The sequence below is a fragment of the Eubalaena glacialis genome, chromosome 1 (assembly GCF_028564815.1).
Source record: "Eubalaena glacialis isolate mEubGla1 chromosome 1, mEubGla1.1.hap2.+ XY, whole genome shotgun sequence".
NCBI lineage: Eukaryota > Metazoa > Chordata > Mammalia > Artiodactyla > Balaenidae > Eubalaena > Eubalaena glacialis.
In genome coordinates, this window is record NC_083716.1 from 30895721 (window position 1) to 30914745 (window position 19025).

General features: G+C 49.2%; 1 protein-coding gene across 2 annotated transcripts; it reads left to right on the forward strand.

Annotated features, from left to right (window-relative positions):
• The first annotated feature begins 9535 nt into the window (after positions 1 to 9535).
• On the forward strand, positions 9536 to 18093 carry AVPI1 (arginine vasopressin induced 1). Of its 2 annotated transcripts, none has more exons than XM_061210113.1 (3): positions 9536 to 9818; positions 15978 to 16265; positions 17502 to 18093. In XM_061210113.1, exons 2-3 carry the CDS (start codon positions 15979 to 15981, stop codon positions 17659 to 17661), a joined length of 447 nt encoding a protein of 148 aa, XP_061066096.1. In that variant the 5' UTR covers positions 9536 to 9818; position 15978; the 3' UTR covers positions 17662 to 18093. The 2 variants fall into 2 exon arrangements, with proteins under 2 accessions (XP_061066096.1, XP_061066178.1); XM_061210195.1 differs by lacking the exon at positions 9536 to 9818 and adding an exon at positions 10061 to 10181.
• The last annotated feature ends 932 nt before the right edge of the window (positions 18094 to 19025 follow it).

Genomic DNA, 19025 nt, shown 5'->3' on the forward strand with positions numbered 1-19025 from the left:
CCCAATTTCAGGGCTGTTCCTTCAGCATCCCTGAGCAACCCCTGGAGAGACATCCTCAATGTCTTCAGGGCGCCAGTCTCGAGTGTGGTTGGGGCTAGGATGCGCAGCTGGGGGCTGAATCTGGGTGCTGCACTGATGACAGGGAATTATGCCACACAAACTACCTCTGTAAGTGGGAGACCTAAGCCAACAAACATTTAGAGGCAGACAAGAGAATCCTTCCCTCTTCTAAAAAGGCATCTGGGGCTTCCCTGGTGGTACAGTGGTTAAGAATCTGCCTGCCAACGCAGGGGACACGGGTTCGAGCCCTGATCCTGGAAGATCCCACATGCCGCGGAGCAACTAAGCCCGTGTGCCACAACTACTGAGCCTGTGCTCTAGAGCCCGCGAGCCGCAACTACTGAGCCCATGCGCCACAACTACTGAAGCCCGCACACCGCAACGAAGAGTAGCCCCCGCTCGCCACAACTAGAGAAAGCCCGTGCAGCAACGAAAGCCCAACGCAGCCAAAAATAAATAAATAAAATAAATAAAAAATAAAGAATAAATAAATAAATAAGGCATCAGGAGAGTTGGGGTGGGGCGCCACCTGGTGGACACAAACTTTTGGCTTCACAAGGCAAATCCTACTCCTTATAAGGAAGCGCCCTTGGCGGCTTTGAGGAGATATTTTTAGCCTCTGGAATCTTGAAGACATTCCAAAACACGGTCCACAGACTCCGCAAAAGCATAACCATGCACAAAGATCTTGATACCTCCAACTCAACAAGTATGGTCTAAGCACCTGCTGGATGCAAACAATCTGGGTGTGGAATGCAGGAAGGAAGAGGACCAATGCTTGCCCTCAAAGTGTTTGCACTCTGCTGGTAGGGGAGGGACAGTTGTGGACACAAAAAAGAGGCATGGATGAGAATTATAAGGAAAATACAAAAGGGAAAGAGTATTGTGATGGGAGGGCTGAGGAAAGATTCAAAAACGAAGTGTCATTTGAGGATGGATAGAGTTTTGACAAGCAGAGGTGGGGGATAGGTGTCTTGGACGAGGCAGTCCCCCATCACGCAGGTCCTGAGCATCCCTGGATGTTATCACTGAGTATGCCAAGAATGCAAGGCCATGACCGCTCTTTCCGCAACCATTTCTCAGTGCTGTGTTTGCAGCCAGCAACTTTGAGGGATGAGGGAACATCTTCTCCCAGACACAGAGCAGACTCACTTATTGCTTATGATAAAAGTGGTGAGGTAGGAGGGGACTGTGGTGGGTTTTCCAAGCTCAGTGCTCCGCAGCTGTGACGCAAACCTGCTGCATGTGTAACATCCACCTGGGCCCCTCTGTGGTGCCCCCGTGAAACTTGAGAACAAGGGGAAAATGTGTAACAATGGTGCTAATGCTGCTTGCTGTGCCAACAGCGGTCAATCCTTTGTCTCTGACTCAGGAATCCTGTGTCTTCTGCCAGCATTTATGAAACGACAGCAGGCTAGCTTTTTAGCTTATAAATGGGGTAAATCCCAGCCCCTGACAGGTGTTCTAGGCAGAGGGAACAGTGTGAGGAAAAACGGGGTTAGATTGTTTAGGGAACAAGTAGTGACACTAGATAGATACTGTGAGCCCCAATGCAATGACATTCGATATGCCCAGAGGGGGAGCCAACCTGTAATAAGGAGGAAGGTGTAGCCCACCCTGAGATTCCACGATCAGCTCTTACTGTTCACAGTCAGATTCTATTCTGTTCTCAGTGTCTGGGCTACTGTAAACATACTGCATATATAGACTCAACTCACAGTGGTTTAACACCTTTTATGTCCCAAGCCCTGAGCTGGCACTTGACCCAAATCAGCTAACAGCAAAGGCAAAATGCACAGTAAGAAAATAGATGGGTGCGGGGACCTGGAGAATCCTGCCTTGAATCTTATAGTTAAATTACTAGAAAACATTTCCTGAACATCTACTATGTACCTGGCATTATGCTACAAAAGCATGCCTGAGCTGGAAGAGGCCTTAACGAATATTTGCTTGAGGCTTCTCATTTTATGGAGGGGGTAACGGAGGCCCAGAGAGGGTATGTGACTTGCCTTAGGTCACACAGCTGGTTGATGATGTGAGTGCCAAGTTTAGAACTTAGGTGTCCTGACTCACAATCCAGTCAGTGTTCACTTTGTGACACCATTGGGATGGCACCCAGACTCCTGTTCCCTGCAGCTGCAGGGCAGGGGGCTCTACAGGAGCCCTGTGAGCCAGGCCAGGACACACACTCTCACCCGTGGGCCTCCAGGCTTGTTCCCAACGTGGCTCCTGCCAGACTGTGGGAACAGGGGCTACCAGAGTAGTAGGTGGGGTCCCCTCTGAATGGAGCTAGGCGGGACGCTGGGGGGCTTTGAACTTGTTAATCCAGCTCCCAAGGAGTGCCTAGGCCTTTGCAGGAGACATGAGGCAGTGAGGCAGCCTGAGCTCTGGGCACCTTTGGGCAGAGGCAGAGGCAAGGGGCCACGGGCTGGGCCTGGACCAGTAGTGAAGGCGTTTGACTCTGACAAAGCTCAGCCCTCCTCCCCAGTGGAAGCTGGCCAGGACCAGATCCGGAATCAGAGGTACCCCCTGAGGCCAATCTTTGTGTGAAGCCACCCAGGACGCTGACTGGCAAGGCTGCGCCCCTAAGGCTAAGTGACTGTGGGTGCCCAAGGGAGGTGGCCCTGAGACCACACCCTCAAGGGGCTGCCTCCTGCTGGGACCTGTGGTGGGGATGTGCAGACCCCAGTGGACCACGTTCCCAGGGGAAAGAAGGGGCCTCACCTGTGAGGATAGACACCCGAGCCAGGATGGCTTGAGTCAGTTCCACCACTGCCCGTCAGCCTCGGATAAAAGTGGAAGTGGCCCAACAGGAATCACACCTGGAGAGCACTCCCCATGGGCCAGGCGCGCTACTCGTCTCATTTACTCTTCCCCAACAGCCCTGTGAGGTCGAAGCTGTTAAACCACCTCTGCTTGAAAATGAGGAAACAGAGGTACAGGGAGGTTATGTGACTTATCCAGTGTCAAGCAACTAGTGGACAATGGAATTCAGATATTTGATTTCTAGATCCAGGCTTTTACCTACTATGTAAATCTGGACTTCAGTCTTGGTCTGGGAGGCGGCAGGACCTCAGAAGACTGCCCCTGAATGGCGGCAAAGAGAATGGTCCCAATCTGGTGGCAATGGTCAGAGGTCGGGGCCAGGCAAGAGGTCCCGAGATTGTGGGGGTTGTCACAGGCCCCCAGTTCTGAACTTGGGGAGTCTGTGTACGTTGTTTCCATTTCTCAGCCAGCTATGCAAAGAGGCCCCAGGAAAGGGCCCTCACCATCTCTCCACTCCACGCACAGCGGGAGCTTTAAAGCAAGAGGAGTAGACGCCAAGGGCTGGCCTGGGCACTGGGTCCCCATCAGATGATGTTCTGTGCTGAGTGTCCAACCTGCATCACCTCCTTAGCCCTCAAAACCTTGTGAGACAAGTCGTTTATTAGCTCCACTTGACAGTTGAAGAAAATGAGATTCAGACACATTAAGCTAGGAACTAAATTTAGATTTCCAGACCGTTAGAAATGCTACAGCTGCCTTAAAGTCCCTGAATCCACTTTAACTGTGAACTTTCCCCTTAGGTCTCTACTTTAACCGTGAACTTTCCCCAGTCTCACAAAAGACTCTTTACAAAACCTGACCCACTCAAACCGCACAGCAAAAAAAGCAAATGTGGTCTCCCCTCCACTACTATTTGGGTCTCTAACTTCCCATTACCACTGGGGCCTCTTAAGGATGTGGTGAATCGTGGAGATTTTCCCCGACTCTGGTTCTTTCTCTGCTGCCACGGCCCAGAAAGATCAAAGTTCACAGGAGCCACTAGAGAGCCAAGAGGACCTTCCCCTGACCCATCAGGAAAGATGCCAAAATAGCCAACATCATGGTATCCGGGGATCAAGAGGAGCAACAAGAATCTTCAGTGGAGTTGAAATGCTTTGGGAGCCTGCCTCTCCGGTGGCAGTCTTCTCTTACAACAGCACCGTAACTAAGCAAGTAGGGTTTGAGCCTAACTGCCGGGCTCTGAGTCCTAAGTTCTCTTCTATGGTGGTTTTTAAAAAACGGCTACAAATTCTTTGATTCTTCTCTCATCAAGAGAGTCCCCTTCCCTTGACTCCAGGCAGGTTTGTGAGCTGATCGTAACTAAGGGAGTGGCAGAAATGATACTGTGACTTCTAAGTTATGTCAACAAAGACAATGCAGCTTCTTCCTTGTTCACCAGAACTCAGGCAGCCCTGAGCCATCAGGAAAGAAGGCTGGCTGTTCTGAGGCCACCACGCTCCAGGTCATTTTGGGAAGCCACTGAAGCACTCCAATCAGCAGTTCTAGCCTTACAGTTTTCCCAGCCTAGGCGCCAGACATATCGGAAACAAACATCTAAGCAATATAACAGTTGGACTTCCCTGGTGGCACAGTGATTAAGAATCTGCCTGCCAATGCAGGGGACACAGGTTCGAGCTCTGGTCCGGGAAGATCCCACATGCCACAGAGCAACTAAGCCCATGTGCCACAACTCCCGAGCCTGAGCTCTAGAGCCCACAAGCCACAACTGCTGAGCCCACATGCCACAACTACTAAAGCCCATGCGCCTAGAGCCCGTGCTCTGCAACAAGAGAAGCCACTGCAATGAGAAGCCCGTGCACCACCACGAAGTGTAGCCCCCGCTCGCTGCAACTAGAGAAAGCCCACACGCAGCAACGAAGACCCAATGCAGTCAAAAATAAATTAATTAATTAATTTAAAAAATAAAAAATATAATAGGGACTTCCCTGGTGGCACAGTGGTTAAGACTCCAATGCAGGGGGCCCGGGTTAGATCCTACATGCATGTTGCAACTTAAAGTTCGCATGCCACAACTAAGAAGCCCGCCTGCCGCAACTAAGACCCAGAGCAACCAAATAAATAAATAAAAATATTAATAAATAAATACTTCTCAGGTTTTGCAGTAGTCCAAAAAATATACTGTTACATAGACTAAATTGTAAGATTAACTTCCGACAACTTAAATAAAAGTTTACCTATAAAATGAAAATGGAAAGAGGAAAAAAAAAGGGTAGTATGTACAAAGACACCATATATACACAACAGAGGGAAAATATGCAAAACTACTACAGTCCTTGTTTTTGTAACTGCCACAGGGCTGTTTTAGTAGCCATTAGTGATTTTCTAACTGCATCGTTCCTTCTACATTTATTAGCTGGCATCCTAATATAAGGAAGGGTTTTCTCTTCTCCTCTGTTTATTTATTAATTCATTTATTTATATTACTATAAACTTATATATCTTATTTTACTCATTGGGTTATAATCTGTTACTGTCCTATTTTATTTTCATGCTCCACATTTGGCTAATGGGAGCCCTTAGTTTGTGGGAGCCCACAAACTGACTTCTAGTCCTTTTGACACATCTCCATCATTCTTTGAGTACTTACTTACTTTCTTGCACAAGGTGTTCTAGGATCATCTTGAACTTTCTCAACCCCAGTGGTAGAATTAATCATTTCTCCAAGGAGCCGTGGTTCCCTTTGTACAGCATGGTATTGAGAAATCAATAACTGGTGCTAAGTGTGCTTATTCCTCTTCGAGTGTCATTGCTTCTAGGCCCTCTCAGCAGACATGGCTGGGGAATGTGTATGTTTGCATGTGTTCATGGGTATACATACACATGCATACATGTACACATATATTTATAGCAATATTTATTTCTGTATCTACTTCTCTGTATTTTTTAAACCATGAGTTCATACTTACTATGGACTGAATTGCGTCCCCCAAAATTCATATGTTGAAGCTCTAACCTCCGATGTGACTGCGTTTGGAGAAAGGAAGTCATTAAGGTTAAATGAGAGTCTCCATAAGAGTGGAGCCTGATCTGATAAGATTAGAGTCCTTATAAGAAGAGACACCAGAGAGGTCTCTTTCTCTCTCTCTCTCTCCACCAGGTGAGGACACAGTGAGCAGGCACTGTCTGCAAGCCAGGAAGAGAGCTCTCACCAGAAACCGAGTCAGCCAGAACCTTGATCTTGGACTTCCCAGCCTCCAGAATTATGAGAAAATAAATTTCTGTTGTTAAGCCACCCAGACTGTGGTATTTTGTTATGGCAGCCCAAACAGACTAATACAATACTGACCTTGAATTCTAATCTACATGAATGGTGTTTTTTTTTTTTTTTTATAAATTTATTTATTTATTTTTGACTGTGTTGGGTCTTTGCTACTGTGCGCGGGGGCTACTCTTCGTTGCGGTGCGCGGGCTTCTCATTGCGGTGGCTTCTCTTGTTGCAGAGCACAGGCTCTAGAGCGCAGGCTCAGTAGTTGTGGCACGCAGGCTCAGTAGTTGTGGCTCGTGGGCTCTAGAGTGCAGGCTCAGTAGTTGTGGTGCACAGGTTTAGTTGCTTGGCGGCATGTGGGATCTTCCCGGACCAGGGCTCGAACCCGTGTCCTCTGCATTGGCAGGCGGATTCTTAACCACTGCGCCACCAGGGAAGCCCCTGAACGGTGTATTTCTTTTAAATGTTTCTATAATGCACCATTGCCTGTAGGACTTTGTTGTTTTCAGCCTGTTCAATTTGTAAGTTCACAGAAGAGGGTTGTTGTAAGTTGCTTTTTGTAACGTCCTAAGCAGAAGGGTGCTTTTTAAAAAGTTTAGAATGATCAGATCATTTATCAAGAAAAACGGAGTTGACTCAAGAGTCTCACTGTTTCTTGTCGGGTGAGTGTGAAAGTTCTCTCTGTTCTCCCCAGAACAGAACATTCAGCAACAACAAACCCATGGGAACAAGTCTCAGCCCCACCGGGGGACCATTTGTGACCGTCCAGCTGCTTGAACAATTCCTGCAGCATAGAGAGGGAAGGAGTCGAATGCTGCTTTAGTGTCTGTAGCAAGGTTTATATTATGCACTGTGCCTATAGCACCTTACTTCATCCTCACAGCAACGCTCAGAGGTGGGTATGATTATTCCCATTTTATAAATGAGAAAATAGAGAAGCAGAGAGGTTAAGTCATTTGCCTAAGATTAAACAGCTAGAACCCTTTTCCTAGACTCTACTCCCCTAAAAACTAGCACCTTGCTGAGCCCTATTGGAACCTAGGGCGAAAGGAAAAATGTGCGCCCCTATGTGCACTTATCAAAACATCCTTCCATATTTTGAACCAAATGGAAAAAGTGGATAAAAGCTCTACGATCAAAAAACACAACCATATATAAAGCCCTGTGTCGCCCAATCTGTTCGCACAATATTGTCAACACTCACAAAGCCAAGTGGCAGGAGACACAATGGCGGCCTTCCTGGGAACCGCGAGCTGATTGGAAATGACTGTTCCCATTGCAAAATGATACAGTGTCATAAAACAAACAACAGCCTGTCTTTATGTTAAATGTCAATACTTTGTTCATGGATATTTTGCATTAATTTTGATTTTTAAAGATATTGCATTAAAATATTTATCCTAATTATGGAGTTTTTTGTTGGCCCCTCAAATATTGCACCCAAGGAGTGTTCCACTTGCCTCACCTTAATCTGATCCCTGGTAAAGCCAGGACTTGGCCTGAATTACCCCAGGGCTCCATTCCCCAGGGTAGGCCTTCACTAAACAGGGCCGTGTTGGGGAGTGGATCCGAGATCCCCCACTCCTGCATGGCCTCACGGAAGTGCCTCATCTTCTCATCAGAAATATTGAATCACAAAGCTGTAGCAATAGAAATGGTTCCATTGTGTGGTGAGCACACAATGGTCACATGCCTGCAAAGATGTCTGGAGACGCCAGATATTCTCCACCCAGCCTTAGTCACATCTGACCCAGAAGCCACAAGTCCCCAATTCCTGCCCTGGTATGCTCAGCGGAGCTCATGGCATCAGAATTCTTAGCCTCTCCAAGCACTGATATCCCAAGAGTTTGGCTTTCCTATTGTGGAGAATGGAGTAGAAGGAGTTCCTGATTTAGAAGCCCAGATTCCTGGTTTAACTGTCTGCACAGTACCCTCCTTAGCCAAGCAGTTGGATGAAAGGCTTTGCAGCAATACTTTCTATTGGAGATGAACATTGCTGATTTCTTCATTCTTTTCAGTATTTCCACAGGGCTTCAGGAGAGCAAAGAGAAGCCACTGTTAAAACCCTTTAAGCTACAATAAAGCACTTGCTGATATTGTTTTTGTGCAGGACACAGAGAGGAATTAGAGACCGTGCGATAAGGAAAAACAGCTCCCAAACATACCCTCCACCTTGCCAAAAGGGACCCACAATCCCAGTGTGCTGGCTCTTACTCTTCCCCCCTGGGAACTTTTACAGAAGAGAACTCAAATGACCACAAAGGTCAGCTGTGAAGTGAAAAAGAAGTCAGGGAGACTCAGCTGCCTATTCCCAGGTGCCCTTTGTGACCATTTTTAAACCAGTGCACAAACAACTCCTCATCTTCCAACAAAGCAAACAAGCACTTATCAAGGGCCTACTGGACACCCTGCATCCACTCCTGTCCCCTTAAGTTTCAAGCTGCAGCCAAAGTGAATTTCTAAAAACACAAATTTGTCATGAGGATGAAATGAGCTACTATTTGTAAAGTGCTGACTGGCATTACTGGCACATAGTAAGTGCTATAACGTATCTATTAAATAAACACATACAATGCTATTCCCCTCAGAGGACCAAATGGAAACTTCTTCACTACCTGCCTCTGCCTTCTGCTTCCCCACCTCTCTCTCCCTTGCTGACCTTACTCCAGGCCTCATTTCAAGTCCTCCTGAGTCAAGCTGCCTCCTGGCCTTAGCATGTGCCTTTCTCTCTGCCCAGACCCACTCCTCTTCATTTGATCAATTTCAACTCCTCCTTCACATCTCAAATGAAATGTTACTTCTGCCTTCTAGGACCTCCCCAAGGGAGCTTAGGTTCCTTCATGTTTATCACAACTGTAATCACAACTAAATGTTTTAAGTTTTTAAATATCTGCCTCCCTTACTAAGCTGTAAATTCCCCCAGGGCAAGGTTTATTAAAGGTGTCTCCAGTTCGATGCTGGTCAAGGAACTCGGACAGGGTGAGTCCCTAATGGACCATTGTCGAAGGAATGAATGAAACCTTTTTAATAGTGTCTCATTAGGAGGTTGGCCCAAGATTGCACAGCTGATTCAAGATTCGAACCCACGACATTCTGGCTTTGAAACCAAAGGTCTGACCACCGCACTTACTGTCCCTTCCTCACCCGCAAAGCTGCAGCCAGAAGACAAGTGGTCTGGGAGTTGAGTTTAAGGAGCTGCAAGTCTATTTGCAGAGGGCCACATGCTGCAAGGAACTCGGCGCCGCGCGCAAAGGCCTCGGGCCCAGGGGAGGGGGGCATCCGTCACGTGTAACCAGCAGGGCCAGCCGTCGCCGCACCCCGGGGCAGGAATGCGGCCCCGCCCCCGCTCCCGAGCCAGCAAAACCGCGCTCTTCCCGAGGACTGACGTCAATGAAGGGGGCACCTCCGGGCGCGACGCGAGGGCTGCCTGGGGCGGAGGGAAAGGGCCCGGGAGGACACGCCCCCCTCTGCTGCTCCGCCGCTGATTGGACCTGGGGCCTCCTCGCACTCGGATTTCGAGGCTTTCGGAGAGAAGGGGTCTAGGCGGGACACGCCCCTCGCCCCTGTGCCGCCGCCGATTGGTTCACGGAGTCGCCGCGTTCGATTTTGGAAGGCTCGCGGGGCGCTCACACCAAAGCTCGGCAGAGGATTGGCTGTTCCCGGGCCAGGGAGCGTTTTCTCCGGGGAGCCGCGGCTGAGACCGAGGTGGCCTGCCTCAGGCGGCCAGGTACGTAGGTTCGGCATCTTGGCTTGAGCTGCGGTGGAAGCGAGTGGGCGGGCCGTCAGAGCAGGGGTGTCGCCGGGACCCGAACTCCCAGGTCCACTTAGAGCCCGTCATTGTGCGAAGCGGCCACGTCTGAGCCCCGGGGGCGGACCCGTGCTGGGGATATCGCCGTGTGACCTCGACCAGGATACCCGCTCCCAAGGTCTTGTCCTGTTGATGAACGCCGTCCGGTCCCTGTAAGCACCGTCGAGGCAGGAAGCCCAGAGCTGCGCCCGCCCTTTCGAAAGCCGTGCAAGGGGTTGGGGTGGGTGCATCTTAGCTGACCCCATCCCGATTTGAGGTCTGTCGGCTCTGCCCTTCAGCGTGGTGAGTAATCACTCTAACTCCCCGCGGGGTGGTGGAGTGTCGAGGGCACAGAGGCTGGCTTGGGAGACCCGACTTTCGATCCCTGCGCCTTCCAAAACCCGCAGAAGCAGATAGCCCGTTTCAGAGCCTCCTGGATCCTTCCTCCCCCAGACGACCTCGTCAGCCATCTGGCAGGAACAAAAATAGCAGTGGTTGAGAGCGTGGGCGCTGGGATCAGACTAGGGTTCCTATCCCAGCCTCGTCACCTACCACCTGTGTGACTTTGGGAAGTTACTTAACCTTTCTGGGCCCAGCTTTCTCATCTGTAAAATGGGTGTAACAATAATAGTGCCTCCTCATAGAGGTGTTGTGAGGATTAAAGATATTACTCCTCAGAAAGTGCTCTTCTGCACTTGACAGGGAGCAAGCTGCCTCAATGGCAGCTATGATTTAAAAGTCCACAGATGAATCCATCTCCCTTTACTCTCTTCTCCCAAGAGTGAAGGTCCCTTTTGAGGGAGTTTCATGACAGTAGTGAGGATGAAAATGGCAATGATTCTATAGTCCCTGGTGGTTAAACAGCCTCTCTCCCTTGCATCATTCATTCACGATGTAATGTACTGGGATAGATGCTTTCGCATACTTTATCTCCCTATCCCCTAAGGGTTATTTATTCTCACCATTTTGATGATGAGCAAATTGAGGCAGGGGAAAACCGAGGCCTGCCAAGGTACCCAGTTATCAGAGGCAGAGCCAGAATTCAGGGTTCTTGAACTCTTGAAAAGAGTTATTCCTAGATCTAGCAGGGTTTACTTCCAAGTCATATCTGAGAATTGATCTGGGGGAAGGGTCCATTTCCTTTCTTTACCTCCTGGGACACAGAATTGGAGACCAACCTGTGTCCAGTTCTCTCCTGGCTGAGCTAGGCCCACAAGGCCATTTGGACTGAGCCTCCTGCTTGAAGGAGCCACTGATTTTGGCTGCTGTCCAGTGGCATGTCTGTGCAGGGAAGCAGGCCAAGGCCACAGGTGTTGATTTGGGCCCTTGGCCAGAGCCTCCAGTTCTTTTTCTAAAGAGGCCCTTGGCCTCTGATTACAGATTATTACCATCACCAGCATTATCCGAAGGGGGTGAGTGAGGGCCCAGTTGCCACCCAGGTCATACAAGTGTGTTGTACCTGTCATAGTTCCCTGTACCTCCCTGAGACTACAGAGAGAATGGCTGTCTGAACTGAGCTTCATACATGACAAAGAACGCTCAGTTGGGCACCGTATTTATGTACTGCAAATTCAGTGCATGGTGAGTCACTTTTTAAATATATTTCTTTGTAAGAGCCCTACAGTTCATTTATTGCCTGTTTCAAAACAAGTTGAACTTCATTTTCAACATTTGATATTTACTTTGGGAGTTCATTTCTAAGCTAGTTTGGATCAAATTGAAGTATTTCACGATTAGTCTTTACGCATTTGCTCACAGACCCATACCTATTTTTATGTCAGCTCTGAAATGAAAGATCCATTTATAATCTTTTAATAGACCCGTGGTTTCATTTCCCAGTTTAAAAAACTGCCATTGTTCAAGTACACACTGACTTCCCTGGATTCAGGTCTTGTCCAGGAAATTCGTGGGAAAGTAACACATTGAATAAGACAGGAAATTTTTTTCTGATAATAAAAGTGTTCTGATTCAGTTTTCTCAAAGTTTACCAGATAGTCCTACATGAAATCCACTGATTTTTATTCCCAGCCTCACTCTGCTTTCTGAATCCCAGAGTGGGAGGCAGACCAGGAGTGAGGGGCCTCAAAATCTGGAGGTGCCAAGGCCTCTCGAGGTTCATGGAGGCTGTGGTTGAGGCTGGAGGCTGACTCTCTCAGGTGGTTCCTTGTTGGTGTGTTTGTAACTCACTGTAACTCTGTAACTGGCCTCTGGAGGCTAGAGGCTGGAGGCTAGAGGCTAGAGGCTAGAGGCAGGAGGCAGGGCCTTGCAGGGCCTTGCAGCCCTGGCAGAGGTGGCTGGACCATCTGGGAGGTCAGGCTCCGAGCCACATCCTCCCTGAGGCAGACGCTGCTACTTGATCCCATTGCCATTCTCTCTGAAGGGAGGGTGAGATTGCCTGAGTCTAAGAGAAGGACTGTCACCCCTTCTCCCACCACCAAGGTCAGTCTGGGAGTCTGCTCCAGGCTTGGCCATAGCCAGCCTAGGTCACTAGAATGCTTTGGAGCAGTGAGTTCTCTGTCTTCTACCAGACCCTAACCCCACAGCCCACAGCAGCACAGCAGGGTCTGGCCTCCAGGGAAGACTGAGGAGGGAAGAAAAGGGGAGCTACTGGTGGGGAGTTCTCTGGCACTTAATGAGCCAGACCTGTCCACACATGTTGCTCCTGGACCCTGGCAGACGAGCAAACCCATCTCTGCTTCCCTACGGACCTAGCCTTTTCATGGAATCATTGACTCTCAACACCAGCACATACCCTTAGAGACCACAAGCATCAACCTGTCCTTTCAGATGTAAGAGGGAAACAGGCCCACAGAGGCCATGTGAAGTGCCTGAGGCCTTTGAGCCCGTGAGTGGCAGAACTAGGGCTGGAACCTCGTCCTCTGACTCATAAGCCAGTGCTCTGTGCACTGGACCGGGTTGCAGTTCCAGATTTCTTTTGTGGAGGCTGGGGATCTTCCTCTTCAGAGTGCCACAGGTTCATGGCTTCAAGGCTGGGGCAGCCTGTCACCTGGTAAAGAGCTCTGGTGCTAGTGAAGATTAAAATAAATTCCACAACCCCACTCCTGCCTGGCATGTGGGACATTCACTGTTCTTCCCTTTCCACTGGCAAGTTTCCCCGCTTTGTGAATTAGATAAGAATAGTGAAACAGTCCTCACAGAAATGATGGGAAGAACTGTGCTTTAAGCTGCCTGGCTGTGAGGGCAACTTGGTGGTTTAAAAGCTCGGGCTGCAGTCATTAAGATGAGGTTCTGGCCTCGGCTGAGCCAAAGATATGTATTTCAGCTACTCTTTAGTCCCCTTTGAATGGCGATGAGGATAACAGTGCCTGATTCCTAAGAACTGTTTTGAGGATGAAATGATATCATGCATGTCGCTGATTCGGAATAAACACCCCATAGTTAGCTTTTATTTCTCTTTATCAGCCTGAAAGTGTTACTTGGTGACTGTTGTTGTCTGGTCACAGTATATTTATATCATCCAGCGCTGGGGGTTTAATTACCACACATATTAGGTCCTTACTGGATTCCCATAATTGTGCCTATGGAGAGGCAGATTTTAAAATTCCCATTTTCCAGATAACAAGTACATATTTTTTTTAACTTTTTTTTTTTGGCCACGCCGCGCAGCATGCGAGATCTTAGTTCCCTGACCAGGGATCGAACCCGCGCCCCCTGCAGTGGAAGCGCCGAGTCTTAACCTCTGGACCACCAGGGAAGTCCCCCAAAAAGCACAATTGTTACGAAGTTAATTTATCAGTCTTCTGAAGGTTTATTTTAGTTATTAAATCTTTTCAAAAGAGAGTGGGGTTCTTATGATAGAAGGCCTAGAAACTGGGACAGGGTGAGTGTGGAAATTACTGGAAGGAGGATGGCTACGGGGATGAGGAGGAGGGATGGCCAGGGCAAGGAGGGGGACAGTCATATCTGAGGCATCTGAATGAGAGAGAGAGATGGCTCAAATTCTCAAGAGCATAAAAAGCAGGTGGGAGTAAGGGTTACTTCGGCAGGTGGGCTGAGGATGGATAGGAAACTGGTAATGCTCTTATTTATATGATTCTGGTTTTTTTTTTTAATAAGTTTATTTTATTTATTTATTTTTGGCTGCGTTGGGTCTTTGTTGCTGTGTGCGGGCTTTCTCTAGTTGCGGCGAGCAGGGGCCACTCTTCGTTGCGGTGCCCAGGCTTCTCATTGCGGTGGCTTCTCTCGTTGCGGAGCACAGGCTCTAGGCGCGCGGGCTTCAGCAGTTGTGGTGCACGGGCTTCAGTAGTTGTGGCGCACGGGCTTAGTTGCTCCGCGGCATGTGGGATCTTCCCGGACCAGGGCTTGAACACGTGTCCTCTGCATTGGCAGGCGGATTCTCAACCACTGCGCCACCAGGGAAGTCCCTGATTCTGTTCTTTTGCACTTTTTACAGTGGGCATGTACATTTTTAATTTAAATATATTTTAAATTTGATTTCCCCCTTTGTAAGCCGGTTGCTGTTTGATAGGTATCTCTATAGCTGGCTGTGGAATGAGGTCTGACTTAGCAACCAGGCCTTCCTTGTTAGGCCCAGGACTGTGAAGGGTGAAGGGAGCACAGGCAGGCCTTCTGCTGGCTCAGGCCAGGCTGCTCAGAGGAAAAGGAGCGTCTACATTACACCCCTGACCCAAGTAAAAAAGTCAAGGAGGCCAAGAAGAGGGGCATTTGCATTTATTTAGCTCCCATTGGGGACCTGATACCACACTAGACCCATTTAATCCTCACAATAATCCTGAGAATTGATTATTAGCCCCATTTTACAGTTAAGCAAACAGGCTCAGAGAGGTTGAGTAACTTGCCTAAGGTCACAGCCAGGAAGGTGGCAGAGCTGGGATTCAAACCCAATTCTGTGTAATGCCAAAGTCCTTGGTCTTCCTGGTCTCCAGTCTATTTTCCAATCCCATAGCTTTTTCAGGCTGTAGTGAAGATAAGGATAAGGTGGGTGAGCCTCTTATCCCTTTATCATTCAAGAACAACTATCTAGAACTGAGGTAATTCAATTTTCATTTCTTGCATGTGAGGAGGCAGGGGCACTGACCGGAGGCTAACTTTTATTGAACTTAGTATCGATTTCTGCCTCTGCCCTGATAGGATATTCTAACCCTGTAACCCCTTCTTCTGCCCCTACTTTTGTCTCTGTGGTCCTTTGGACTGTGGTTAGATATGATTGGTCTATTTCATGCTGTGTTTACTAAATTATATGGACTAGGTTCATCCCCAGGGTCTTGAAAATAGAAAATGGGATGACTCTTCTCAATGTTGTAGATGGAAAAGCAAATGAGTGGTCTTAATGCTTTATGTGTCTTCACTCAGTCCTCACAGGAGCTCTACGAAGTAGGTACTAGTATGGCTAAGTTACACAGGAAGCAGATGAGGTGTAGAGGGTCACCCAGCCAGTATGTGGTGCAGGCGGCCAGAAGCCGGATTCCCACCTGGGGAGCCCAAGTCCACAGCCCCTCTCTTACTTCTGTACCACAGAGCTTAGGTCTCAGCATCAGAGTATTCTGGATTGTTCTTCAGTTTCCTCATCTGTGCCATGAGGAGGTTAAAAAGTACCTACCTCATAGGCTGTTGTGTTCATATTTCAACGATGTTATGTGAATACAGCTCTTACAGTGATGCCTGATACATAAGTGCTTAACACGTTTCAGCTGCCGCTGCTACGGGCGTTTTCACTAGGACCCGGGATCTGCGTGGACTCCAGAGCCAGACAGACTTGGGTTCTACTTCTGGCTCTGCACTTACACATGGCTTTGTGCCTGCAAGAAAGTCATTTAACATCTGGGGTGCGCTTCTTCATCTGTAAAGTGGAGATAAACAATCCTCACCTTCTGTGACCCTTAAGTTAATACATACGTCAGGCACATAAGCACTTTATAGTAAAGTTTGACTGCCATCATCATTATTATTTCCCCAAGGTGCCCTGGGAAATTAGAGTGATTTTAAGTCAAGACTTCCTCCACTTCGGCTCCTGGAGAATAGAAACACCAGAAGCCCTTGCGTTAGTCAGGACCCCAGGGCTTGGGAAGGGCCCGCTGAGCTGCTGACAACCCTCCCTGTTCCTTCCTCGGCACCCAGGATGGGTACCCCCGCCTCTGTGGTGAGCGAGCCTCCCCCCTGGCAGGCCCCGACGGAAGCCCGGGGCCGCAAGCAGGCCTCGGCCAACATCTTCCAGGACGCTGAGCTGCTGCAGATCCAGGGCCTGTTTCACCGCAGCGGGGACCAGCTGGCCGAGGAACGAGCGCAGGTCGTCTGGGAGTGTGCAGGGGACCACCGTGTGGCGGAGGCCTTGAAGAGGCTGCGCAGGAAGAGGCCCCCTCGGCAGAAGCCCCTGGGCCCCTCGCTACACCACTGCAGCCGGCTCAGGTAGGCCCCTGGGGCTGGAGGGCCGCGGGGAGGAGAGCACTAACACGCCCACTCTACCCTTTCCTGGCTCTGGGGCCTGGAGCTGCTAACCTGGCCTCACCTCGAAGTACCTACCTTTGGGGTTGTTGTGAGGTCTACACAGCGCTTACTTACCACGTGGTTGACACTTAGAGGTTGCTGTTACTACTGGAATCATCTATGACCCTAACCCTACTCCCATGGGAGGGGGTGCCTGGGTCCTCTCAGTGCCACCTCATTTCGCAGTGATTCTCCACCAGGTGCGAGGGACTACGGTCTGGAAGAAAAAACAATCCTGTTTACCTGTTGCTGAACAGGTAACATTCAAAAGTAAGCCTGGTGAAAACCTTGGCTGTGGGATTACTAAGAAAATAGCATAAGAGAGTACTGTAGAGACATCAAGGGTTAAAAACGGTTGAGAAACTTTACCTTAAACTTTCCCTAGTCCTCCACCTCTTTGCTTATTAGGTCACTGCCAGCTCAGGAACAGCAAGCCCCAAGAGATCGAGTTGAACCACACGGCCTAACCAATCACTATGGGTTACACGCTGGGCCCACAGTCAGAATATCAGATCTGAGCAGGCCTTCTGAGATCATCAGGTCCAGGGGCAGCAAATCAGCTTCATTGCTCATATTAGTTCCAATTGATTAGTAATCCCTACTGAAATCATCTTGAGATGGATACTTGCCCTCTGGTCTTGTATCAGGACTGATTAATGATGTCTGCCGTGAGTACAGGATGAGGAAGATGGAGAAATGCTGAGTGTCACACCCCCTGATCTAGCCCCACTCTCTTTACAGAAGAGCAGTCTGAAAGCTTTGCCTTGTCATGCAGCTCTTTGGGCAGAGATGAGACCAGAGCCCTGGTCTCATTTGGCCCTGAACAATGTTTTTTGTTTGTTTTGTTTTTTAATATTTATTTATTTGGCTGCGTCGGGTCTTAAGTTGCGGCATGTGGGATATCTTTTAGTTGCGGTATGTGGGATCTTTTTTAGTTGCAGCACGCGGGACCTTTAGTTGCGGCATGTGGGATCTAGTTCCCTGACCAGGGATCGAACCCAGACCCCCTGCATTGGGAGTGTGGAGTCTTAGCCACTGGACCACCAGGGAAGTCCCCCTGAACAATGTGTTTTAATAGTTCACCATGACCAAAATCTCTTCAGTCCCTGTACTGTCCTTCCTATTGATGTTGGCTTAAAACACACTTGTTCCCTGCAGAATCACAGAGCCCCGCGCTCCACGGGCCGATCCACAGAGCAGTGCCACGGAGATGGCTTCCAGCGAGCAGTATCTGAACTCCAGGAGGACCAATGCCAGGATCCGCCGGAACTGGAGGAAGCCGGGTCCCACAAGCTACCTTCATCAGATCAGACACTGATCCGGGGAAGGGGCTGGGAACAGCTGTATCTTCCCCAGGATTCATAGGGACTTTTGCCAAAGGGTCTGGGGAGGCGAAGAAGGAAGAGAGCTGAGGCAGACAGCCCCACTGCTGCCACTGGCCTGCTCGAGTCAGAACAGGCCCGAAGGCTTCCACTGAGCTGTTATATGGGACCCATTCCTCACCAGATTGAGGAGAAACAGTGACCGTTCCTGCCTCAGCCCTTCTCAATTTAACACTATACCTGGGCTGCATGATATTCCCCTGGGAGTCAAGGACAGGCCCTCAGACTCAGCATCTCACCACTCCTGCTACTGACCCTCCTACTACTACCGTAACCCGTGGTCCAGCAGCTTGTCCCACACCCCTGCCCCTTCAGGCCAGCACAAGGAAACCATAGTTTAAGTGGCAAAATAAAACCATTCGCATCAAGAGCTTTGTGAGTCTGTCACAGAAGGGGAAGATCCAGAATGGACACTCTGGAGCTGGGGGTGAGGCACTGGTCTCGAGGCAGGGAGGGAAGGAAGGAGAAGATAGGGCTGGCCTCCTTTACCAGAGGCTGTCAGACTGGGAGACGAGATGGAAGCCTCTTCATAGGCAGTCCTGGTCCAATGAGAGGAGAAAGGGTTCTTGGCCCCTAGCCAGCTCTGGAAGGGGAGACTATTGCAGTCAGCCCTGCATAGTGGGCAGTGACCCTAGGCCGGATGAGTCTGCCGTCACTGTAGTGGGCACCAGCTCCTCAGCTGCCTTCTGCATCCCTGTGGACCAGCCATCCTGAGGCAGCTCGACAGCTGCACCGATCGTGCCTTTTGCATTACTGAGGTTTCCTGTAGCCTGAAAACCCTTGAGGTGAGGATTTTTGACTACTATTCTGGCTTTGGCTCAAAAGCAGCCTACTACATGTTCATTAGCATTCAGCTCCCCTCACACCCATCCTATCTGCTTGATTATCCATCACTTAAAGGAGCCAGGGTTCAAATTGCTCCAAGTGGGCAGTGATGCACACACAGAGCAGAGCTGCCCTCTTATGGCCAAAAAGAGAAGCCAGTCCACATTCCTTACCCCAAACCTTTGGGAGAGATGATTTTGTAATTTAGAATTTTTTTGGCTTTTAGAAAGGAGTCATTGCAAAAACTGTATAATCCCTATTGGGGGAACATCTCATAACAGAACACTAATATTTCTGCAACAAATATTCACAGTAAAAGGGATACATGATGATTACAAACAGCTTTGCATCTGTGTAGGTGCAGGTCAGGTGTTGGTGTCAAATGAGTTATGAAAATATTTTGGGAAATGAGGACCTGTACCTTCCTCTGCTAGAGGAAAAGAGACTCAGGAGCCATATCTCAGTAACTCCATGG